Raw genomic sequence first — 27089 nt, forward strand, 5'->3', positions numbered from 1 at the left:
CTGTTCTTATACATTTGTCCTAAACTCAACGAACGTCTGACGGCCATTCAGATAATTTACAATCCATCTCTTCAAGTTGTTGGGCATGCTGGGCTGCAGGATGTCCTAGTCTAGTACCACTAGGAATGTCCCTTCAAAGCCTCTTACGGAATCCATGCTGCGGGAGGAGGAGCGCCTCAAGAGCCTTCGCGACTGCTGACAGGAGGGAAATCGGTCTCTAGGCAGTAATTATTACTGCTGATGTACGAAGGATATTCTCAAATTGCTTGCAATGCGTAGCTTTTAAAGGGAATGTTACTATTAAAGGCATGGAAGTAGTGGCGAGAATACTAAAAAGTATAACATGTTTCTGACGATTCTAAGCTTTTGTTGAATTTATATCCGAAATTAGAGAGCAATGTGATGAAGGATATAACGTTATTGAGAAAAGTATTTCCTTTAATTATTCCTAAAAAAATTAAATTATACCATCGCTCCATAATTTCGTTGATTAATTCACCAAAAGCATAAAAATGCAACGTAAATATGCGCTGAACAAATACGGTAGCTATATATCTTAAACCTCATATTTATAAATGCTTAATAAAGTTATTGATGGTTTATTGTAGAAATAGGAAAAATGTGCGTAATAAACCTAAAAAAGCGATTAATATCTTTATGAATACGGGGGTAAATCTCTACCATGAACCTAAAACTGAGTACTAGGGCCTGAAACGTTTGGCGAAGCTTATAACTTAAGAAAAAATAGTAATTTTAAACATCTCTGTTCTCATGATTTTAATATGCAGTACTGTAAACGTATGAAATCCTATTGTAAATTTTCTTTTAGCGCAACTTTTTTTGAACATATGTATTATTTTTTTATTACCACTCTTTTTACATATTTACAACAAATAAAATGATGAAATGATTTAAATATAAATGATTCGATAACATGAATATAAACGACACAAACAAAAAAACTTTAAAATTTCATCGTTATACAATAATTTAGGCATGAATCAAAAATCCATGGGCATCGGTGTGGGCATGATGATCCAAATGTTGTTCTTCTACGATCTTTTTTTTGGGAGTGTAAGGATTGTGTTCTGGATCAGCGTTTAAACTGAAATTAAGATTTTTATATTATACATTTATGTATTTAAAATTATTCTATTTGTGATTTCTTTAAACTTACTGATAATAATTAACTGCCTCCTCACACTTTACATTGTACCACCAATCACAAGCGAATTCCTTTTGATTGAAAATAGTACCATTGGTACACAAAAATGATGCGCCTTGATGTCCCTCACGACCATCGTGACAGACATGATAGGCTTGACATCCAGTCTCGACATTAGCATACATTCCAGGTGTGGCCGGTACATGAGCACATGAGAATGAAGTGTGTGGTACTTCATGATAAACAGGATAGTCTACACCGGGAACACCGGGTATTTTATTCAAATCTTGTTTTTCTTGCTTATGATGATGTTCTTCTGTTGGTGGATGGAATAGATGGCCATAGGTCTTAAAAAATTAAAAAGAAAATAGAGATTGTAATCTTATTTGTTGGTATTTTCATACACTTAGGGCGGGTTTTTCAGATAAAGATAATCTACATTCTTTCTTTAAACCTAGTTTAATACTTGTTTTGTGTTTTTCAGTAAACAGTAACGCTACTTATTATCTTAGTTTAACTAAATGTTATTGGCCAATAACATTTACAATTCATTTTACAAAAGTATTATTTGCAAAAAACAGATGTTCATTGTTTATATTATTGAGTGAAAAGTTGGCTGTACTAACAAAGTTAACTGAACTTTAATCCATATCTGATAAACACAATAATCGGTTAAAGTTCGCCTAAATTTGTTCCGAGATTAATCTAACAGCAAGTTAAGCCTAGTTTAACTGAGTAGTAAGAAACCCGCCCTTATTAAGTGCAATTTTGGTTAACAGCATGTTAATTTTCTACATTCATGTTACAGCGTTATTATAATTGTTATTTATTTAATATTTTCTATTACAATATGCTAGTTTTATTTAATAACATTTTCTTTGCATGGCTGATTTTAAGTTTTAAAAGCATTCGTTTTTAGAAAACATGTTTTAATTTAAATCAATACAATGTGTAATATTTAGTTTTAAATTTCCATTGATTGATCAATATACTGCAAGTGTGTCAATGTATGTAAATATTTCCGCAGTTATTTGTGAATGAGGCCCTAAAATAACAGAGTTCATGAAGGTCGTCAAGGATAGTATAGAACTTATATAAGGGCTAGGTGAAAAAATGGACCGACGCAAACCATTTTCAATAGGCTTTTACCATAGGAGATCATGCGCCAAATTTCATTAAATTATATTTAAAATTGCGACCTGTAGTTTGATTACAAGGTTTACAAGTTCTATTCGGGGGTTCATTTGTATAATGGCTAGGTCCCTAGGACAATAAAAGATTCAAAATTGTGATCTGTTGTTTGATTACAAGGACGGACATAGCCAAATGGACAAATTTTCATTTTCTCCCGATTGTAATGTTAAACCTAGTTAGCTTTGGTTGATAACATTAACCGACATCAATAAGTGTAAGAAATATAATCTAATCCCAGAATTTATACCACTTCAGCTTCAGGATATACCGGTAAAGTAAAGCTAAAAATATTGGTGTTAATTTGACCGTAAGCTTTCGTAAAAATGTAAAGCTTCAATGAGTAACGTACTCAGGTGTACTTAAGACTTATCAGCTCTTAGAAATTCTGGTTTGTTATGTGAAAATACCTGTAGATTAGGTTAGGTTTACACAGGTAGCCTATTACGGCTTTACTTCGGTCCATGTTAATCCCTTTGTAAGTAATAGTGAATCCTATTATCCATTTCGACAAATTAGTGAACTCTAGAAGACGTTTGACAATTCGGATAGATCACCAAAATAGGTATATCTAAGCGTCCGAAAGTGGGCCTTCGCCAAAGCAGGACAAGCGCAGTGAAGATGTGGAGTAGTGTCTTCCTCATCCTCGTTTTGACAACTCCTACAGTAATCGTCGAACGGGAGACCCATGCGTCTAGCATGGTTAACCGAAGAGATAAATATTGAACTAGAGACGGTACCGGAGTACAATAATCAACAATGTACTGATTATTCGGTATAAGATCTATGATCCTAGCATGGCCTATCGAGCATTGTTTCCATTTGCAGTTACACACAATCTGGCCGCAGTATAAATCCAATAGTTTTTGGTAAATCTATTATTTGACTGGTGGTGTTGAATGCATTGAAATATAATCGGTCATGACTTCAGTCGACTGAATCTTCTAAATTAATATATCAACAAAATGTTTACGTGAAATTCTCAATCTGATTACCTAGCGAAAGGAATAAGCCGCTAGGTAATCAGATTGATAATAATATTTAAGATATGAGGCGGCGCTTACAGCCGGAATGGCTCTTTACTTTAGACGAACTGGCAAAAATCTGTTATATAACACTTAATCGATATATATTAGACACATAGAAATGTTATACCAACAAAATCATCAGACGTGTCTGATCACATACCAGACACAGAATATGTCGGAAACTGATCCCACATACAATGTCTTGGTCAAGCGTTCACCTGTATGGCTCTAAAATTGGGGACGAAGTGGGGGATTCTATATTAGAGAAACAAATATAACACAAGCCCCCAAACAGAAGTTCGAGCAACAACGAAATGCGGTAATTGGATCAGAATAAATAGGGAGTCCAGAGCCCTAATATATTTACCGACAGCCCAAAGAAAATTGAATTGGGTACCAGGCCACTCAGGAGTAGTCGGCAACTAAAGGGAGACTCAAGGCAGTTAACCTGATAAACGCAATACCATTTGACGCAACAAAAGCTTAACTAAAAATATTGGTGAGAGAATCCCATAAGGCCTCTTGGAATAATGAACGGCTGGGTAGAACCACAAAGATCCTATGGTGTGACCCTGATGAGTGCAAGACGAGAAATCACTTCAAAAAGCAAGTCTGAAGTTAGTAAGATGGTGGACACATACACACATAACGAGCACATCTATTCAAAATTAAACGTGCTAATTCAGACGAATGTGGAGTATGTGGAGAGGACAGTGAAACTTTCGAGCCCTTTTTGTACCACTATCAGGCATTCGTCGATGTTAGATCAAAATATCTGGAAAGTGATGTTATTCATGGAATAACATTCCTGACTAACACTGATTGGAAGACACTTAGGAATTACGTCTAGAAAACTGAGTTTCTAACATTGAAAAATAAAACCTTCAGTGAAAATTTTTTTCATGAAATGGAGCGCATAACAGACATTGCCGATAATGCGAGGATGTTGTGGAGCCGAAGCAGATTTATACTTATTCTGCCATTGTCCTAAATTCAGACCAAAATGTCATTCTTACGAATAGAGGTTGATCGTTTACACAATCTTTTGTATAATGTATCTGATATATATTCCGGTACACATATATACTTCATAGTCCAGGGATAGAAGTAGTCTGATTGGCATAGATATTTTAACGAAAAATATTTTTTTAAATGTTTTTATTACTTAGCAAACGTTACATTACAATATTAGACTTTTGCTGGTTATGCAAGTATGTTGAAGAGCTAGAAACAATTATCCTAAATTAAAACCAAAATTACTAGAAAATAAATTCCTTATAAAGTTGGCAAACATTGCTAGGAATAATCCTTGCTATTTATTAGGGTTTTCCAGGTGAAATTTACAATTTTTTCCTATGGAAACTAAACTTCATTTACAATTCTTTCTTTATCTGAATCCGATACCCGATTCTTCTCAACATTTTGGAGAATATACATTATTTACGTTCTGGTGTAAAATTTAAAAAAAAAAAAAAAACATAGTCACGGGAGTGTGCTTAAATCTGCAAGGACCAATCAGATTTGCATGTCTGAATTGTGACCACACTAGCTACCGATTTTTGTCCGGACAGTGCAGCTCACTCTTGTACTTAAACCCAGAGGAACCGCTGAAATAGGTTATATAATAAATCATCAAGACATTGTATGAGGGATAGGAGCAAATATGAGCCGATCCTGAAAATATGCTGGATATATTTATATAATATTTGTCTGTGGTAAATTTCATCGCAATATTAGTGTTAAGAAGTGAATTGTGAATTGTCTGAAGGGGCCTTTTTAAGGGGGCTGGGGTGAATGAGTTCCGATCATTTCAAATTCACTATGGCTTGAATAAAATTTAGTTGTTAGACTTTTTTTGTATCTCGATAAAATCGAGTCCATAAATATGGCTTCAAAAGCTTTTTTCGGGGGTTTAGTTTTATGGGGGCTAGGTAAACTAATGGACAAAATTTAACTATGTATTTTCAATAGGCTTCGTTCTTAGGAAAAAGAAACATATATGCTAAATATCACCAGATTATATAGAAAACTGCGACCTATATTTTAATAACAACGTTTACATGGACGGGCGGACATCGTTAAATAGATTCAGATATTGATTCTGCGTCAATCGGTGGGTATATAACTAATATTTTAGTGCGTTACAAACATCACTATAGTGGTGTAGGGTTTAAAAAGTCGATCTTAATTGATCCTGCTTACTGTATATCCAATTTCTAAAACTTTGTTCGAATATAGAGCGCCCAAGTTTGGGGCTAGTATTACAAAAATTCCTCAAGTGTTCTGATTTCTTCACGAGATCTGCATAAATTTGACGACTGAATGAAACTGCAAACCAAATTAAATCACATGAATTTAAAAATTTGGATTAGTAAGACAACTTTAGTTGGGCAAAAAAAAGTTATAATAAAATGTAAAACCACTTTTTAGCCCAATTATACATAAAAACCCAAAATATACAAACAACTAATTTAATGTTTTTTTAGAAAAAAATGTAACAAATGAACCGGTTCGGAGAGTTAAAGTGAATATACCAGACATTAACTGATTTCATGTTTAAAATTTTAAAAGCTTTTCAAAGTGGAGTTTTCAAACTATTGTACTCACAGTTTGAAAATATATAGATTTTACTGTCTTAAAACAATTATGTATTAAAATATAGTTAAAACATTAGACAATAATAATAACAACAACAATATTGGCAAAACAACAATTATAAAACCATATAAGTCAGAAATTTTATAAATCAATAATTTATAGGTCAAAAGTGAATGTTAAATCGAAACCGAAAAAAAACAGTATTCGAAATGTTTAAAATTAGTATAATGACTATAATTGCATACTGACAACGACAATAAATGTAAATTATAAATATTTAATATAAATTATTATTAAAATAAAAGGTGTTAAATTAAACATATTTTAAAAACAATTTTAGACTCACCTGAACTTCTATGGCGAAAACGGCATAAGCCATCAAACAAAATGAAAGACAAATTGTGATCAGGAAACGTTGTTGCGACAAATGCCTCATCATTATTATTTTCTGGGTTATTGATGATAATACCAAAGAAAAAACAATAATAAGCAACAGGTGATGATGAGTTTAACACTTTAGTAAAAGAAAAATATGAAATATTTCAAAAAAAATTTAAATTGTTTATTTTTTTGACATTTGATAAATGATTTCAATATTAAAATGTATCTTTACAATTATATGTACAAATACTATGTAGTAATAGATTAGTAGACAATCGCAACAACAAATAACTAAATTAATACCTTGTTAATTTTTCAAATTATTTCAAATTATTTTAAATTGTTAAAAGTTTTATTTAATTGATTGTTTGCTGCGGCCTTCTATTGTGTTGATTATTTTTGGCTTCTTTCCTGTTAGACTTGAAAATATCAACTGATATGAGGTTGATTTAACCACACGCTCATTACATGGCCAATTCCAATTGTTCGAAATGTTGTTTCAAAGAAATCTCCATAAAAATAAAGCTTTTTTAGCTTAATTTGTACGCGCTGCTGTTGTAGTTGTTGCACTTGGTACATGTTGTATGCTGCAATTGTAGCGCAATGAGAGTAGCATTAAACAAAACAACAAATATCTCATGTGTGTGTATGTTTTGTTTACTAGACTGGTGTCTGGTAGCTACCTAAGAGTGAGTGCTCACATTATTCCATTCTTTACTTAATTCGGTTTTGTTATAGTTTTGTTTTTTTCACTTTGTTTTAGTGGCCAAATTTTATTATTATTCATTAAAAAAATCAGTTCATTTAAGTTTTTTTCTATTCTTTTTGGGAGCATATAAAAGCTTTTGTTTTTTTATTACTTCTGTTTTTTCACAATTATTTTTTACCTTCTCAAACTTTTAATGGTACTATGCAGATTTTTTAAGGAATCGAATCATCGTCGGTAATTTCAATTTAAAGCATCATATTTTTATTTCGTTATATTATAATAAGTAACTGTTCAGGAAATGATGTCGTAGTCATCCGAAACACTCATTCTAGATATATGAGCGGGTAAGATGCGTATAGGTACCCTCATTTGCAACGCTTAGTCCCACAGTCATTGCTCTATGGGATATCTGTTGTCTCGACATTAGAATCGAACTAATTCCGAAATATATACATCACCGTACATCAGTCTTATAACCGATATTCTCTTTCCGTAAATTTCGGTTTAAACCACAGCCATCACGTAGATCCCGAAGGAATTTAAACCAACTGATCAGACACTACAAATTCCTGCGGGCAATTGGTCACCTGCAGTATCAAATTATGTTGTTCTCTAGTTCGATCCCATGTCAAACCATTCCAAAGGAAAGGACGAGTATACATTTGACTGTGCAGGAGTTATCCAACATTTGCCTTTACTCTGGGAATCTACAAATAAAAGATTGGAGAGATTTTGCTTCCTTTGGATACGAAAGTTACACGTTCTGCGTTAAACTTAAACATACTTAACCTTAGAAACATACTAGCTTTTATAACTAGTCACTGTTAATTGGATATTATTGTGAGTGTTCGCTAACTAAAAGTTTAGTTAGCGAACACTCACGACCAATACCTATCAGTACAGAAGCGATTTGAGCATCATCCACTCATTTTTCAGAGCAAATGGTACCATAACGAAACTTATAACTGGACCCAAGTGAGCTTTGCTATATGCAGCTATCACAATAACCTATTTAAATCGCTTTTTATTCTAACGTATGTTAGTTAAAGTTTATAAGGTGCTTAGAAGCATAACTGTGTTCATTTGATCCATTCGTGAATGAGAAAATTAAAAAGAACAGATGTGGATGAGAGATCATACGATATATAAGAATAGGGGGAAGTAAGATGAATAATTTGCTAATTGTGTTTATAATTATCATACTAATACATACCTTCATTTTAAAAGTGGTGGATAGGGAAGATAGTATGAAAAAGATAAATAGCTAATATAAAGAAAATTTTAATTCGGGGAATTGCCAATGTTATCAAAGTACAAAGACTTACAGTACAGGCTGCTATGTGATACTTTTAAATACATATGATTCCTGTCCCATTTCATACGATACTTTGTTTAATTGTTTCAGTGGATGAGGGCATTTGGGGAAAAGAAATTGATATTCGTATTTGGAGGAAACTTCATATTCATATTACTACGAAACATCAATCATAATTGACGAAGACGGAGTAGGTAATCCACCTACGAATTCCTTCAAACTCGGTAATGTGTAGTACTTACATAACCACTTATTTTTCAATGACTACTATTTACTACATTAAAGTAATGACTTTCTTTTAATCAGCTATATATAAAAGTACTTTGTTTTCCACTATTTGACGGGCAATTAAATAGCTGGTGCAGTAAGTAGAATATATAACTAACAAACCGAAGTTTCTGGTTCCTATTCCCGCCGGATCGTTTTATTGTTAAAAACAATATAAATTTCTAAAAAACTTCTTTGTAAGCGAAATTGCAAGTAAATATTAAGGAGTCAGAAGCTCTTGATGTTCTGGCCATGAGAATATACTGTGATATTTGTTGAAGCATTCAAGTGTCTCGGTTTTCTCATACTTCATTTCCTCTGACCTTATTACTATCTATACCACCCACATCCGACCCAAAATGGAATACAACTCTCATGAATGGGTCGGCGCTTCAAAGTCTATTTTGGGGCTACTCGACCACTTACAGGAGAGGGCGAAGGTACTTATAGGTGACAATAGGTTATCCAACTCTATGGATTTACTAGAGCATCGTCGCATTGTGGGGTGCGTTACACTATTCTATCGATACCATAATGTAATGTGTTCTTATGAATTTAGGAAAGTTGTTTCCGAAAACCGCATACTCACACGTAACACACGACATTCAGCAAGAGCACACCCATTTGTGGTCGATTGGTCAGTGGATCGCACAATGCACTACAGAGAGAATTTATTCTTTAGTCGTAGTGACCGTTTGTGGAACAAACTTCCCCAGAAGTTTTTCTTGTCATTTGCAATGTGGGTTGGTTTAAATCGAATGTCCATAAACTCTACTCCCTCTATCCTAACACCCATAACATATATTCCTAGTTTCAACACAATTCACTGCATGAGTAGGGGCCCTCTTGTGCGTGCTGGATGACTCGAGAAAGTAATCGCCTCCATGTTAAAATACTCATATACTTTGTAGTAATGACGATTTTAAGATTTTGTTTATGGTATTAGCAGATGACCTTTAACATTAAGAGTTTTTGAAAGATAACATGTGAAGAGTTAATCGCTGATGACATATCGAAATGTCAAACAAGTTCAGGAAATCTAAAGATAGTCAGGATGTCGAATGTTTGAAGACCTTAAGAGAAGAGAAGTCCATAGATCTGCGTGTTACACTTTGGTGCTTTCTTTAAATTATCGGTTTGGTAAACATTGGTGAGGCTGTCAATTTCTCATCCTTTACAATAATTCGCATCATTTGCAGACCTTCTTAGCAGACTTAGAACCTCCGAATTATGTCAGTTTAGTTCTTCTATTTACTACTCAAATGAGCATCAGTAATTTTAGAGTCTGTAGAGTTTTTAACAAACCTATATGATGGTTTATTTTGATATACAACTTTACACTCAAATTTATTCAAAACATGTTTTAATTAAATGACTCTCACTGTAATTTGTTCCTGTATAACAAATTGATTTTAATAAAAAAGTGCAAATTTCTTTCTCGTTTAAAGTTTTAACGTTTCAGGAATACAAATTTTAATATTTCTGTTAAATGAAATGAAAATGATTTGTTGCTAATTTCTATATCTAAAACAAGTATGAATTTATAGTAAGACATTGCCGACCAAATGATACTCTACACCAATCAGTATGTTATAATTGTGGATTATTTTTAAAAAAATAAAGCATTTAATTTGTTTTATTGTGAATACTTTTACAAAAAAAGAGATTTTCTACAAGAGGGCTCATAGGGGAGTAGGGGTAAATATGGGCCTATCCTTATAAATTTTAGTAGATGAATTTACGTCTACTTCAAAGTCAATTAAGTAGATTTTAATCATTTTATTAGTAATAATAAGTTAATTTTGACCTTCAAATCATTTTCTGAAGGGGAGTTTGTATGAAGCTAGGGTCAAATGAGGCTTGATCGCCATTATTATTAGTATTGTCATTTATTGTTCTATAAAATTTTTGCTGATTTTTTTGACATTATAAAACATTTAACGTAATAATAAGCCTAAAGGGCCGATTCGGGGGGTACGGTTGTATGGGGGCTAGGAGAAATAATGGACCGATTTCAACCATTTTAATAGCGTCTTTGAACCAAAACAGTATGTGCCAAATTTCATCAAATTATCTTGAAAATTTCGACCTGTAGCGTGAGCACGCTACAGGTTTACATGGACACACAGACGTACGGACGGACAGACGACTAAATCGACTCAGAAAGTGATTCTGAGCTGATTGGTATACTTTAAGGTCTAGGTTCTAGGACCAATACAAACATCAGCACTTATACCCTACAACACTATAGTGTTGTAGGGTATAAATAAACATTCAAACAAATTCTAAATGAATCTGAGTTGAAATTTAAATACATTGAATACATTCTTTCATTTATCTTTTTTAACACTTCACATTTGCCCAGCCTTCTTATTGGCACAGATACGAGTATGATATTGCATCTAAAAGTACTACACATACACAGTATGTACTACAACAATTTAAAATTTTGTTACTTTTTGTTGTACTTTTACTTTCATTGAATTTTTTAATAATTTTAACTTAACATTATTATTATTGTTATTATCATTATTATTACTACTTCTTTTCTTACTTTTTTATTATTATTATTTTGAATGTAAACCAAATCAAATTGAATGTAATGTAATTTAATGTATTGTATTGTAGTATAGTATAGTGTAATGTAGTATATATTGTGGTAATAATAAAACATTCATCATTCAACAGTCAAAATTACGTGATTTGTTGCTGAACAATTTGTTTGCTTAAGAAAATTGATTTGTATTTACTCGTAGTACCCCCTCTGATTTCTGTTTGACTTTTTAAGCCTATTATTTAAATTAAACTTTTAACTTTTTTTAATATTATTAAATTTATTTATTTAATTTAATAAGATTTTTAAATTAAAACAAATGATAAGTATTTAAACGAGAAAATGTGAATTGTATGGATATGAATGAACTTAAATGCTAAATATGCATGACAAACAAGTATGTTTTTGTATTTGATATAAAGTTATGGGATTTGAAATTAAGGTGACCAGATTGTGGAGATATTTTAGGTTTAGAAAAGTATTTAAGTTCGCATAGTATTTATTTATCTTTGTAGGTTTGTTTACATTTTTAATGACAACAAGAGTGTAATATGCGGCTGTGTCGAATCCTATATAGCCTCTTACTAACATTTCTAACATTCCGTATAATTTAACTTATTAGATAGATAATGGTGTTGTCCGGTTCACTTTACAGCCCCTTAATTGGATATATGGACTGTCCACGTAAAAATTTTTAAATTTTAAAGTTATCGTTTGGGTTTAAGTGAAATCGACTAAAATGTAATACTGGGAAGCCAACGACTCAAATTTAAAAGTGTGATTAATTTTCAATTATAAACCGATCCTCATGAAGCCTAAAAGGTCCTGAAATCATGGATCGATATTGCTTATTTTTAGTACCAAACAACCCTTTTCATTAGAGACTATGCTACTCAGTAAACAGACGGATGAACAACTCATATCTCGAAATGACATACTGGAACTTTATTTTATGAATGGAATGTATCTTAGACTCTCTGGAAGAGCAAATATCTCTGCATTGGTATTGTATGGTTTTTAAGTCAGTAACTCCGGAAACAACAAGGGACTGGACTATGCCAATTTCATAACTTCAGGCTATGTTTCAAACGTCTGGAAACCAGACAACAAGCGATATATTTTACAATATTTTCTAAAATCTTAATGTTTTTTAAATGTATTTGCTCAATGTTTTGATTTCTTATATAAAATATTGCTCCCTTCATGGTTCTGAGAATTTTGTATAAGATCAATGCTTGTACTAAGGAGTGAGATCGAAAAATTCTTAACATACATATATGTTTATAAAAAAGAAACCACTAAACTTACAGCTTTATTTTTTTTATTTGATTCAAATTATTATTACAATTTACAAAAAAAAAAATATTTTTATAGTTTTAATCACTAGTGATGAAATTTTGAACCCTTTTCGGAAACTTTTCATTAACGTTTTTATATTGCTTTCTGTCACGTTGCTCGAACATGTAGTCCATCTCCGTTTAAAATCTAAAACACTTTTGGACACCTTTTTTGTACTCTTCAATTCTCTTTTAACAAGAGCCCAATATCTCTCCACTGGCCTTAGCTCCGGGCAGTTTGGAGTATTTGCCTCTCTTGGTACAAATTCCACATTATTGTTCTTGTACCACTCAAGGGCTTGTTTACCATAGTGACAGGATGCCAAGTCAGGCCAAAAATAATTGGACACATTATGAAGTCTTATGAATGGAAGCAGCCTTTTTTGTAAACATTCCTTGGTGTAAATTTCGGTATTTATAGAGCCCGTTGTAACAAATGATTGGCTTCTTTTGTCGCAACTGCATATTGCTTGCCATACCAAGAACTTTCTGGGAAATTTTGTCTGCTTTTGGGTCCTAAACTTTTCTTCAACATTCCCTCGAGCATCAGCAACATAAAACTTTTGACCTGGAAGTTGCGAAAAATCTGCCAGAACATACGTTTCGTCATCCATTATGCAGCAAGAATATTTTTTTATAAAACTTGACTTCAATTTCCGTGCTCTGTTTTTGGCCTCTAAATTTTTAGTAGCGTTTCTGTCAGGAAATTTTTGAGCCTTGTATGTTTTTAAACCTGCATTAGCTTTAACTTTTCGTACCAAATAGTCCGAGCACTGAGCCAGCCGAGCTGCTTTCCTACCGGATGTGCTGGGAGCTCTTTTGAAAATGCGTTCTATTTTTTTGGCTTTAGAAACATCATGTGGACCATTTCTTCTACCTGAACCAGGTTTTCTATCAACTGACAAGTTCTCCCGGTACTGTTTAATAACATTGGAAACAGTTTGACGGCAGACCTTTGTATGCTTGGCCAACTTTTTGTAAGACCAAGTTGGGTTTAGTTGAAAATATTTAATAATTTCAGTACGCACTTTTTTCTGGTCACTCATTTTAATCAGATTAACAAAAAAAAATTAATATAATTGACATTACACATAATAACTGACATGTTTTTCAAAGGTAACTTGATCAAAAAAAAATATCAAATAATACTTTGGTTGAAAAATGTAATGAAAATCGTGTGTTAAGAATTTTTCGATCTCACTCTTTATTATAGCGAACCGCACATAGTTGAATATCATAAGTCCAAATAGGTTTTATAAATATTAACATAGCTTGGTGACTTCGACTAATAGTTGATTAGCCAATGGACACTGGAAGATTTCAGTTTGATATGTAGCCGCGTTTCTGTGGTGATGCCAACTTAGACATCTATCCAAGTGAATGTTAAGTTATGTGACACTATCAGCCTAATAATATTCACATTATTTAGAGTCACGGGTGAATAGCTTCGAATTTTTTAACATTTTTTATCCAGGTTTTTGAATCTGTGCTAGGTTCACATTCAAATAAGAATTATTTTCGCCTCCATGAAAGGAGAATTGATGCGTAAATCAGAAATATTATCAAGTAAGCATTAGAAAGCTAATGGATCTGATCATACTATATGGTCCATTCGATATTACACTGAGTTTAGGCTTTGATGGGCCCTGCCTATGAGTCTAGTGTCGTCCATAATTGTTCATAGACTTATTTCAGTTCTTTTTTTAGATAACACTTCCTCCTCCCTTGATATATTCTTTGTTTCGATCTTGGATACGTTTCTTCTAAAACGTTATAAGATAACACTTGTCAAGTGCTGAATATAAATTTGAATTTACATCTTTATTTATCCATTACATCAGGTTTTCCAGATATTGTGTTATAAGATAACATGGGCAAGTGCTGAATATAAATTGGAATTTACATCAGAATTTATCCATTACATCAGGTTTCCAAGATATTGTGTCATGACGTTTGAGGAAAACATGTTTTTAGTCATATTTTAGACACTATAACAACACTTGCGTTTATAAAATGTCATCTGAAATTTCCAATTTGTGGAGTTTATAAAAAAATTTTAAACATTAAAATAATTATCTAGTATATCGTATATCATCATTTTTTAAAATTTATGATTGACATCTGGTAAACCTAATGTAGTTGATAAATATTGAGGCCTGGTTTAGATTAGGCGATGCTCAGTTCTTTAGGAAATTATACTTTGTTCTCTAGGTTATTATTTGTTAGCCAGTGTAATTCAATGTCAGCTGCTTAAAACAATTGTCGATTAATTTTCACTCGAAAGTCTAACTCTTTTTAACAACCTTAAGCAAAAAAAAAAAACTTTAAATAAATCAAGAAAATATATATCTTGTAATCTGGTCACTTGAATCATTATTATTAGTTATTATTAAATACAACTATTTATTTAAATAAATCTGAAGGAAATATGAATGATATGTATGTTTCGAATGTAATGAGAATTTGTTGAATATTTTTCTTTATCTTCCAACAAGTTGATTGATGAATACTGCTGTTGTTGGCTAAATGTTGTCTAAATCGATGTTAATAAGTTGCTGCGGCTCCTGTCACATGATCATTTGTAAATGCATTTGTTTTCTTAATTTCACCATCGTAGATTTCAAATTGGTTAAATAATTCATCGAATTCATTGAAAAGCTACAAAGGAATAAATTTACTAAAATTAAAATAAAAAACATCCATGAGCATCATTACTGCAACAGAAACATAAAACAAAATGTAAACAGAAATTTATAGGAAATAACAGAAACTTACATGTGAAGAACTCGTCGTACTATAATTGGGTAAATAATGTTTTCCATAACTGGAGGTTTTTGAAGTGAATGTTGAAGACAAGGGCGTATTTAATAATTGAACATTTTGATATGATTTGGGATTGCCAATTGATTTGCCGCTACTAAATCCAGGGTTAACATTACGAAATTGAACTGTTAAATAGTAAAAGATGAAATATTTGATATAATTTTCAATTTAATATTTCGATATAATTACCTTTATCTTTTGGTTGGAATTTAACTTGATTCAGTAGAGGATTATGTATCCTAAATGGATTATAAACTGGCAATTCTATAGTTTGAGGTTCTAGTGTACCTCTATGACCATGAATTTGGGGATACAAATATGTGGTCTCAATCGATGGCAGTTCTTGATTGTGAAAACGTCCTTCTTCTGGTGTAAAGCGACCATCAGAACTCAATGCAATGCGAAATACTTTACGTGAAGGTCGATTAAAGAAAGGATAGACCTAAATATTTTAATGTCATTATTATCTAATATGTAGTTTATGAATGTGTCATTATACCTGTGGATTACGTTGTTCTGGCACTATTCCATCTGGCACAGCTATACCATCCTTTTGAAGTTGATTCAAAAATAGACGATCAGTCTCAAAAGCCGTATCTGGTATTCGTCCTCCAGCATGCGGTAATACTTGTTCCCTATAGATTTGTCTTTTCTATGAAAATATATTACAAATTAATTTTCTATCTAAAAACATAAAAGTTTAAATGTCTGACAAATTCTATTAAAACCATTCTACGACTTGTCTAGATGATAAGAAAAACTTGACATTTATTCAAATTAATAATAAAAATGATCTTGATATTAAATGTCATAATCTCCAAATGGAATACAACGATCAATTTTACTCTATTATGTACGCAGCATTTTGACCCCTGACGATATATTCTAAGAGATATTTTTTAGAAACGTTAATCAATTTATTAATAGAAATATTTATAAAATAAAAACTTTTTACAAATTAGAGTCAGCACCGGAAACTTACGATCAGGGCAAGGATTTTAATGCAAATGAATGTTTTTAGACAGTAATTCAAAATAACTTTTAACTAGTTTTTTTTTTGAATCAAAGAATTTGCTACAAAATGTTTGTTGCATATTTTTGCATATTTTGTTATAAATGCATAAATTTTTTTATGCTTTAAATTGCATATACTTTGGATATTTCCAACATCGGTTCAATATCAATTTCTGAGTCTGTGTGACCTTATAAAAATATACTTTGATGAAATTTTGTTCTTACATCTCTCTCACTTCAAAACAACGATAAAATTCGGAAGAAATATAATTAATACAAAATATATTTATTCACCAATTTTTATTAGAATTGCTATCAAGCTTCTCGAGATCTGAATATGTATTAATATGTACCTTCACAAATAAATATTTTTTGATGCATATTTTTATACCCACCATCAAAAAAGATGGGGGGTATATTGACTTTGTCATTCCATTTGTAACACATCGAAATATTGGTCATAGACCCACAAAAGTATATATATTCTGGGTGGTCATTAAATAATAAGACGTTCTAGAATTGTCTGTCTGTACGTCTGTCTGTCTGTTGAAAGCACGATAGAGTCCGAATGGAAAGAGCTAGAGGGTTGCAATTTCACATAAATATTTCTTATATGTAAGGTTTGTTTGCTATCAAAAATGGGCAATATCGGTCCACGTTTTCGGAAAGCTCCCCATAGAAGTGGCCCCTCGAAAAACAGCTTTAAAAGTAATAACTTGTTTAAAAATACAAGTATAGCGATAAAATTCGACACTCATTACTGGCTTAAAAATACTAGTATATAGATGAAATTCGACATAAGTAAGTTTCATACGAGTCAAAATCTATCTAAACCCCATATAAGGTCCCCTTCAGAAAATTACTGCAACGCTCCTTAATGGCTTAAAAATATGAGTGTAGCGATGAAATTCGACACAAATAAATGTAATACTAACTAAATTCTGTCTTTCAAATTTTATGAGAATCGACCCATAATTAATCCTATCCCCCCTATATAAGGTCCCCTAAAAATAAGAGTATATAGATGGAATTCGACATAAGTTCCATTCGAGCCAAACGTGGTTTGATGGTGGGTATATAAGATTCGGCATAGCCGAATATAACACTCTTTCTTCTTTATATTTTTGGTGCATATTTTCTAATTTTTTAGTGCGTATATTTTTAATTTTTTAGTGCATGAAAATCCTTGCCCTGCTTATAATACTAACTTCTTAACGTCCTCTCAATTGTAGTATTGTTGTTGTTGTTGGGGTTGACAGCCCTTGGACGAATAATTCGGGTCATTCCGGTACGTAGAACCGGATGTCGGGGGAATGTGTCAATTGTAGTAATTACTACGTAAATTCATACATACATATGTACATACATACATATTTAAAATATATAGTGAAAGTGTAAACAAAGTAACCCTGAATATTAAAATTTTTAATTAAATGAGTTATTGTTTCTACACAAATAACTTAATAACTTAATTATATAAATAAAACGGATTTCAAATGAAAAAAGCTTAAATAAGGTTTAAACTACATTGTTCTTTAAGTGATTATTATACAAATTGCGTGTTGGAATAATATTAAGTATGTAGAATATAACAGCATACATAATTGGAACCACAACCGCTGTCGATAATAAGTTTTCATTAGGGTGATCCATTTTCGGTTTTCGAATAGTTGATATTTCAATTATAAATTTAGATAAAACAAGTAAGAGTTCTATATTCGGCTGTGCCGAATCTTATATACCCTTCACCATGACGTGTTTAAAGCCTTTTGTACCTTTTGAAGAACGAAAAAGTACCAAAAAGTCCCCATCTATGGGTCCTCAGTTAATCCGGGCCATACAAACTTAATTACATGTTCCTAGGTTCAATATTGTAGAAATTGTAAAAGTACCTTTTGAAGAACGAAAAAGTACCAAGAAGTCCCCTTTTACTGGTTTTCACTTAATCCGGGATATACGAACTTAATAACATGTTTCTAGGTTCAATATTATAGAAATTTCAAAAAGTACCTTTTGAAGAATGAAAAAGTACCAAAAAGTACCCTTTCATGGGTCCTCACTTAATCCTGGCCATACATACTTAATTACATGTTTCTAAGTTTAATATCGTAGAAATTGCAAAAAGTACCTTTTGAAAAACGAAAAAGTACCAATAAGTCCCCTTTTATGGGTCCTTACTTAATCCGGGCCATACATACATAATTACATGTTTCTAGGTTTAATATCGTAGAAATTGCAAAAAGTACCTTTTGAAAAACGAAAAAGTACCAAAAAGTCCCCTTTTATGGGTCCTCACTTAATCCGGGCCATACATACTTAATTAAATGTTTCTAGGTTCAATAATGTAGAAGTTGCAAAAAGTACCTTTTGAACAACGAAAAAGTCCCCTTTTATGGGTCCTCACTTAATCCGGGCCATACATACTTAATTACATGTTTCTAGGTTCAATATTGTGGAAATTGCAAAAAGTACCTTTTGAAAAACGAAAAAGTACCAAAAAGTCCCCTTGTATGGGTCCTCACTTTATCCGGGCCATACATACTTAATTACATGTTTCTAGGTTCAATATTGTAGAAATTGCAAAAAGTGCCTTTTGAAGAACGAAAAAGTACCAAAAAGTCCCCTTTTATGGGTCCTCACTTAATCCGGGCCATACATACTTAATTACATGTTTCAAGGTTTAATATTGTAGAAATTGCAAAAAGTACCTTTTGGACAACGAAAAAATACCAAAAAGTCCCCTTTTATGGGTCCTCACTTAATCCGGGCCATACATACTTAATTACATGTTTCTAGGTTCAATATTGTAGAAATTGCAAAAAGTACCTTTTGAAAAACGAAAAAGTACCAAAAAGTCCCCTTGTATGGGTCCTCACTTTATCCGGACCATACATACTTAATTACATGTTTCTAGGTTCAATATTGTAGAAATTGCAAAAAGTACCTTTTGAAGAACGAAAAAGTACCAAAAAGTCCCCTTTTATGGGTCCTCACTTAATCCGGGCCATACATACTCAATTAAATGTTTCTAGGTTCAATAATGTAGAAGTTGCAAAAAGTACCTTTTGAACAACGAAAAAGTCCCCTTTTATGGGTCCTCACTTAATCCGGGCCATACATACTTAATTACATGTTTCTAGGTTCAATATTGTAGAAATTGCAAAAAGTACCTTTTGAAAAACGAAAAAGTACCAAAAACTCCCCTTGTTTGGGTCCTCACTTAATCCGGGCCATGCATACTTAATTTCATGTTTCTAGGTTCAATATTATAGAAATTTCAAAAAATACCTTTTGAAGAACGAAAAAGTACCAGAAAGTCCCCTTTTATAGGTTCTCACTTAATCCAGGCTCTACATACTTAATTTCATATTTCTAGCCAATAACAAAACATTAGTGCTGCTCTCGCTCTGCTACTCTTGCTCTGCTTTGCTTTTGTAAACAAATTACAATAACAATATTTACCGAATTGTTATGTATTTTGTTTTTGTTTTTTGCAGTTTCTGTCTGAGCATGAATAAAAAATCTAAATTTTATATGAAATTTTCAGAGGTTGTCTCGGTTTTTTGCTCATATCTCCGTTATTTATGGACCGATTTTGCTGATTTTAAATAGCGTTCTTGCCGGTCGTATATCTGATAGAATTATGGAAGATTCGGATCTCGCAGATATCTGGGGTCTTCTAAAAACTGATTTCAACAAACATACAGACAGACAGACAGACAGACAGACAGACAGACGGACATGGCTTAATCATCTCCGCTACCTATAAGGATCCAGAATATATATACTTTATAGGGTCGGAAAATTATATTATAGAAATTACAAACGGAATGACAAACTTATATATACCCTTCTCACGAAGGTGAAGGGTATAAAAATTGGAAAAAAGTGGGACAGTTTTGTAAATTAAAAGAAACTATGTAATCCTACCTAGAGTTCATGTTTAGACAATTAAATAAGTAGGTTAGGCGCCAAGTAATACGTTATTTAGGTACTTCTATGTAATCAAAACAATATGTATAAGTCAGTTTTTGCTATAACAGGATGTGTCGAAAACATTAAAACGCTGATTCTATTTAGAATGTCTTGGTCAAGCGGAACTTTAGAGCAAATACCAGTAGCAATCCTTTGCTACACAGATAGTTTCTAGGAGGAGGTTTGAGTAAATTAGATTAGAATAAAATGGCGCTTAATATTAGATGATACTATTAAATCTAAACCTGTTTTGGAATGTAAGAAAGCTTTAACTAAATACTTTCCCAGGTGTTTATTCCACCGGGGCATGTTTCCTTGATGAACAGGTGATATCAATTCAGTCAGGATATTCCGTTAAATGAATATAAATGAATGATAAAACCTGAGAATTATATAATCTGGTAATACGGGAGACTAGTAGTCCGCATATCCTGGCTGGTCAGTTGGTTGCGGTTCCTTCGGGATCCATGTAGTGGTGGTGGTTTAAACCCAAATTAGCGGAAAAAGTTTCTGGTTAAAGACTGATGTCTGGCGAAGTCTATATTTCGGGATAGGATCGGTGCTGTTGTCAAAGACAACATATACACCATAGAGAAGTTACAGTGCGACTAAGCGTTGGAAATGAGTTGCTGTAAAATGTATATGTTACAGCATAAATGTACATCCTGAATATTGAAAGATAATACATTCAGGGAACAATTTTTGATGTTTTTACCAACAAAAATTTTTTCTTCCATGAAAAGAAGCGAACTTTGAGAGCAAATAAGATTAGTTTGGAAATTTTAGGGAATTTTAGGCGTTCGTCAAAATAATTACATAAATTACTCGTATTTATTAACTATCTTCTTTGGAAGTCAACAAACATCATTTCCACAGAAGGTAAACAAATTCATTTAGTGCTACTTTTGAAGTGGTGATAAATGTTATTCTTTTGGAAGTACTTCGTTTCACTTCGCGGTAGGAACTGCGTTTAACATAACAAACTGTTACTCGGGTAGTGTGCACAGAATGCGAAGGTGACGTCTATAACGTTAAATTTTTGGGTTAAAACTGTTCTGATTTTTAAAGGCTTTTTTTAGGATAAATCGGTGAGAAAAACTTCTCACATCGAAAGCTATGTTTAAATGCTTTTGTTAAAATTATGTTAGTAACTTTCATGTAGATGTACGATATAACAATCAGGAAAAGTATATTGGATGAGTGTGTTCCACATACACATAGATGTGACCTTAGTCTTACTTTGACAGATTAGCTTTATAAAATTGTAAGGACTTCTTAGAACAAAAAGATTTACATTGACACATTAAAAGGCTATAGAGAATCATTGCAGGTGTCCGATCGTCACAAAGATAATATGAGATGACCCTAATGAGAATAGCTCGAAAAGCCCCATAAAAATGAGCAAGTCTGAGGTTAGTATGCCGCTACGTATTCTGAGTGGACACACAGAGTTATGGGCTATTCTATTGTTTCAAACGAATGTAGACCATGCAGAGTGGACTTTAAAAATCCAGACCACATTCTTTGCCATTATCAGGCATTCGCCGAAATTAGAGCCCAACATCTTGTAAGTGATATTATTCCGGTTATAACATAACTCACGAGCACTAATTGGAAAATTCTTATGAATTGAATTTCTTAACATCGTTGTTGTTGTTTTTATTATAATAAAAAATATTTCCAAAAATAGTAAATCCTTCAAGGACTTTCCAATTTTTGAAATAAATGCTGTTGCATTAATGCAAATTTTCATAGTTATTTATTAAAATTTTATTATTTATGAAACTTACTTTTGGATTACGATCAGTTGACGAACAATAAACACCAGCCGTTAAAGAAGCCATTAAAATGAATTTTATTACAGAAGCAGACATTTTTGGTTTTTCTTATTTTATTTTTTTTTTATATTTATTTGTTTATATATATATTTTTTTGCAGCACAATACGTTTAACACTTAATGGAATTTTGAATGCACTTTACCAACTTTATAATTTTTATGGCAAGACAAAAAAAAAAGAATGAATTGTTTAATTAATACAGCAACAAGTTAATTTTGAAACGATCTCACTTAAAGTTTTTATATACACAATTTGTATGATCGGTCGTTTTGGACTGAGCGCCAACAGATAATCACAGTTTTGTTGATGTTTATAATTTAAAAGAAAAAAATAATCTTTCAATTTGCAAGAATGAAAAAAAATACATTAAATTTGTTTAAGTTTATTGTAAATCTACATAAAAAACGACTCTAAACAAAAACTAAATAGAATTTGTAAAAATAATTTCAAGTTACAAGTTACAGACGATAATAAATCAAGCACTTCTTCTTCTTCTCTATAATAATGATTGGCTTGTTGTTTTTGTTATTGGTTTCTTTGTAATATTTGTAAGATCTTTTGAACGGTTCTTTTGTTGTTGATTTACATTTGAATAAATTCGAACTTTGAAAACCGCAACAAATGTAACGATCAGTTGGTAAAAAAACGATCGATACTCTATCAATATATCCATGAATAGAGTGAGTGAGTGAGTAAAGTTAAGTTGAGATCAGTTGAGATGAATTATCGTTTGTAACCAATAATTTTTTTTAAATTTGTTGTAATTCATTTGCCAACTTAACTTGATACAATAAAGACGACACAATTTGTTTAAATTTCAAATAAACATTCTTACTTATTGTTATTGTTGTTGTTGTTATTGTAGTTGCTATTGTAATGATGATAAAATAACAAAAATTGGTTAAAATTGCGCAAAAATATTTGGAAAAACAATTTGTAATAATAGTTGGTTTTGTCACAAAACAAATAAACGTTAAACCAATCAACAACAACAAAAAAAGACAACGTTTAATTTAAAACATTCAAATTTGTATTGAATTTTTAACGAAAAAAAATAGACAAATCCAACAAAAAGTATTTAGTTTGAACCTAAAACTTTAAACGTTTTAAAGAAACTCTTTAGAATTGCAAAATATTCTTTGACAGCACGTTTTCTTTAATTTTTTTTTTTGCAAAAACTGACAAACCGTTAGTTTTCCTTTTTCCAACAATAAATATATTTTTTATATAATATTTTTTTTGTTAAAGTTAAACACACTTTAAATAAATATTTAGTTTGTTGTTTTTTTAACAAGATCGTTAACGATTTTCTGTTGTTAAGTTCTTGGGTTTTGGTTATTTATTTTCTGTTGTTTCAATTTTTTTTGCTTAAAAAATATGCCTTTAAACGTTTTTAAGGTTCATTTGTTTGTTTTAAAAGTTTTTTTCTTAATTTATATTATTTTTAACGCGCGCGCGTTTTAAGTTGATGCGATCGCGATGTGATCTCTGCAACGGAAGCCAATACAGTAAAACAATGCAAACGATGCTGATGAGCTGTTTGGGTCTCCACACCATCACCAGCACAGTTGTCTGTTTATTTTTTATTTTTTTTTTTTGCATTTACTTACTACCCCCAGACACAACTCTTAGTTGTTGGTGGTGCTGGAAGACTGTTAGCTATGTACGTCGAAACTGTTGATGTTGTTCATGATCATCATATTGGTTGTGTAAGTATTTGCTGCGGTAATTGTTGTATTAGTGTTTGTTAACAACAATTCGTTGTTTTTTTCACACTCCGTTTAAATACCACCAACAGAATTTAACTCTGTTTATCTATTAATATTATAGAGTGACAGTGATTAATTCATACACATTTATTTTGTTCCCAGAAATAAAAATTATTAAAAACATAGTTGTAATATATTTATTTACAGTCGCGATGTTAGGTTACCGGGTTGTCCATCTGCTGTCAAAGCTGGGGAAAGAGTTGAGTTCATTTCGTTTATCTCTTAGTGATACTGTAAAAGCGGTCAGCGTGTACTAAACATTTCGATCAACGCGAATTCTTTATCTTTTAACGAAGAATTCTTTATCTTTCGTATGTCATCCCATCCTTTAAATCGTTCATGAATTTGGTTCCATGCTGATTTAATCTATATTCAACAGGGGCTGGACACTAGCAGAGAAAGTGCCTAATACTCTCTTGACATTCTGTGCTGCGCAAGTCCGTGAAATTTTTTGTGAATAAAGCGTTTACAGCTTGAAAGTGGAAAAATCACCTTCGACTCAACGATAGCCGTTCCATATGTTTGTCCTTGTAAACTTTATAATCAAACTATCTCAACTAATATTGATCTTCTAAATATTGTACGAAAGGCAAACGTTTCCCAAAATTCCAAATTGAATGCTTTAAATGTAGAAATATGTATCTCGCAATAAACTTATCAGGAAATTTCAAATACTCGGGATTTTATAACAAATAGCTCCCGAAATTGTACATTAAAGCCTTTAAATGTATAACTTTTATTAATTTTATCAATCGAATTGGTTCCTAATATTTAGAAATATCTATCTCTCATATAAACCTATGATTATCGGTCAATATATATCATTGATTCTATATTACTACCAGATATACTTAGAAAATATATTTTTATCAATATCAATCATAAATTCAATCATAAATAGACATAACTCCTCTATCCAAAAACATAGAAATTAAAATCATATAAACTTAGATTTTGTTGAAAATCGGCCCATAATTGATCGTTCTTTCCCGTATGTTATTTAACTTTCGTAGTTTAACTTGCTCCTATTTATACCTAAAAAAAAACTTATTATAGGAAATGTGTTAAAGCTGATCATATTGCAAGGCTATATACATGAGACGTGCTCGATCGCATACTAGATGTAGAATATGTCGATAAAACACTGATCCCACTGATAGAATGTTATGGTCAATTGAAGCATTAAGAGCGATATCAGGGGGTAAGGTTAAAACTAAGGCCGTACTGGAATGTACGAAAACTTTAATAGAATTATCTCACATAGTAAAGCTCTGTTTCTTATGGATACCAGACCACTCAGCAGTCGTTGGCAACGAAAAAGCGAATTTACTTCCGAAAGTCCTTTTGGAATAATGAAAGCTTGTTTAGGTCCTATGGAGTGATCCTAAAGAGAGGATAGCAAGCACGACTATTCAAAATTTGACTTGCTGATTCAGATGAATGTAGATTATGTGTTAACTACAGTGAAACTCTGTAGCACATTCTTTGCCATTGTGAGACTTTTGTCGAAATTAGATCGAAATATATACGGCGTTATATTATTTATCACATCCCTAGCAAACACTGATTGGAGATTTTCTAAAAACTACGTCCAGAAAGATCATGTTTGAAGCAGATCTAGAAATGCGGTTACGGTGAATTGATCGCTGTATCAGAGAAGAAGAATAAATAAATGTTGGTCTCAGTGTACACTTAATAAGGTAGCCTCGTCGCTACAACAAATACAACAATACAAAAACAACAGGCGATTTGTTATTGTAGAATAATCCCATCTGTCAAAAAAAGCTGTGTGTGTAGAATGAAAAAGCAACAAATAAACACAATAAAAATATGAGTTTTTAGCAATTATTTAAATTTTTAACTATTAATATTAATATATTATATTAATTAAACGTGGAATGTCTGAAAATCATAACTATATCTATTGGGAAGACCAATTTTCCGAATTAAACGTGTTTTTTGTGAAAAGTGATTGGTCGTGTTAAAAATAGTTGAAACTGATTTGGAACGTATGCCGGAGCTAAAGATTTTCTTTTTTTTATCAAGAGAGAAGGATAACAAAGACATTTAATCACGATTGACCTAGAAAACTCCTTTAAAACCATAATTTTCTTCACTTTTTAAAATTTTTACACCTTTTGCGATTTTTTTTCTATGTAAACAAACAGGAATTTTGACAGATAAGATTGTAAAAGCTGATGGTCAGCTGTGCGGACGAGGCTACCTTATTAAGTGTACACTGGTTGGTCTATTATGAATAATATTGACATTTGGTTTTAACTGTAGCACATGTCACACAGCCATATTGAACAGGTATAATGTACATTGATCAAATGATCATTGATCAATTCTAATATCGGAGACATTCATAAAAAACAGCCGACCCATGTATTTGACTATGCGGATGAAGTGAGGTAGCAATAAAACTAATTTATGTTTAATTCCAATACTGTTGTCATCAATTCATTCCCAATATTTAGTTGAACAATCCAGTGCTGTTGCCGGACTTATCTACATAGAAATATTAATTTTATTATGTACCTGCAATTTAACCTTAAACCTTAGCCAATATCAGAGCCCCAAAGGAACTTCAGCCGATAGCTACGATATGGGACAAATTATGCGTTCCAACAAATCCTAAAGTATTGAGGATTCTAATGACGTCAGTCCAATTTATAGTTCAGATAAGACTAGAGTTACAAACACCAATTATGAACGCCTCCCTTTATGATTCATTAAATGTTTTAAGACTTCTAAATTTTATTACAATATTCTTGTTAAACTGTAAAATTATTTTTAACTGCTGTCTGGTGTCTATTTTACAATTTATTCTGTCATGATTTAATAAACCAATGCCATACAAAAATAAAACTTGTGGGTTATAGGAACATATACTGTAGAATAATAAATTAATTTAATTAAAACTTATTTAAATAATAAATTTTAAAATATCGATCTATATAATTTAATAATGTTTTAACAGTTAAAAAGTAGTTTATAAATGTATATAGAGAAAATATTTTAATACCCCATGAATAAATATACATACGTATCGAAACAGTTTAAAGGACTGTTAAAGCTATCAGTATTAGAATGCAAAAATAAGTTTTTAGACTCTTAGTTC

General features: G+C 31.8%; 2 protein-coding genes across 2 annotated transcripts in view; both read right to left on the reverse strand.

Moving 5' to 3' along the window:
* Positions 1 to 851: 851 nt before the first annotated feature.
* Positions 852 to 22494, reverse strand: LOC111679554. The gene is made up of 8 exons (XM_046952447.1): positions 22148 to 22494; positions 15868 to 16020; positions 15558 to 15810; positions 15321 to 15493; positions 15117 to 15203; positions 6329 to 6490; positions 1178 to 1512; positions 852 to 1105 (listed from the first exon to the last, which is right to left on the reverse strand). Exons 1-8 carry the CDS (start codon positions 22229 to 22231, stop codon positions 991 to 993), a joined length of 1362 nt encoding a protein of 453 aa, XP_046808403.1. The 5' UTR covers positions 22232 to 22494; the 3' UTR covers positions 852 to 990.
* A 1146-nt stretch (positions 22495 to 23640) lies between these two features.
* The window catches only part of LOC111679553, a 20570-nt gene continuing 17121 nt past the window's right edge, over positions 23641 to 27089 (reverse strand). Inside the window, exon 3 of the mRNA XM_046952448.1 lies at positions 23641 to 23768. Coding sequence (XP_046808404.1) covers positions 23641 to 23768 — 128 coding nt within the window. The remainder of the gene's footprint in view (positions 23769 to 27089) is intronic.

Source organism: Lucilia cuprina, chromosome 5, assembly GCF_022045245.1.
Source record: "Lucilia cuprina isolate Lc7/37 chromosome 5, ASM2204524v1, whole genome shotgun sequence".
Taxonomy (NCBI): Eukaryota; Metazoa; Arthropoda; class Insecta; order Diptera; family Calliphoridae; genus Lucilia; species Lucilia cuprina.

What these genes read in the sequence shown, in the direction of transcription:
- LOC111679554 (XM_046952447.1), bottom strand. Translation starts at nt 22,231, where the DNA reads ATGTCTGCTTCTGTAATAAAATTCATTTTAATGGCTTCTTTAACGGCT. An exon ending in GTACGACGAGTTCTTCACAT is followed by an intron (nt 15,204 to 15,320) that starts GTAAGTTTCTGT and finishes ATTCCTTTGTAG; the next exon opens with CTTTTCAATGAATTCGATGA. An exon ending in ATGCATTTACAAATGATCAT is followed by an intron (nt 6,491 to 15,116) that starts GTGACAGGAGCC and finishes CTAAAGTGTTAA; the next exon opens with ACTCATCATCACCTGTTGCT.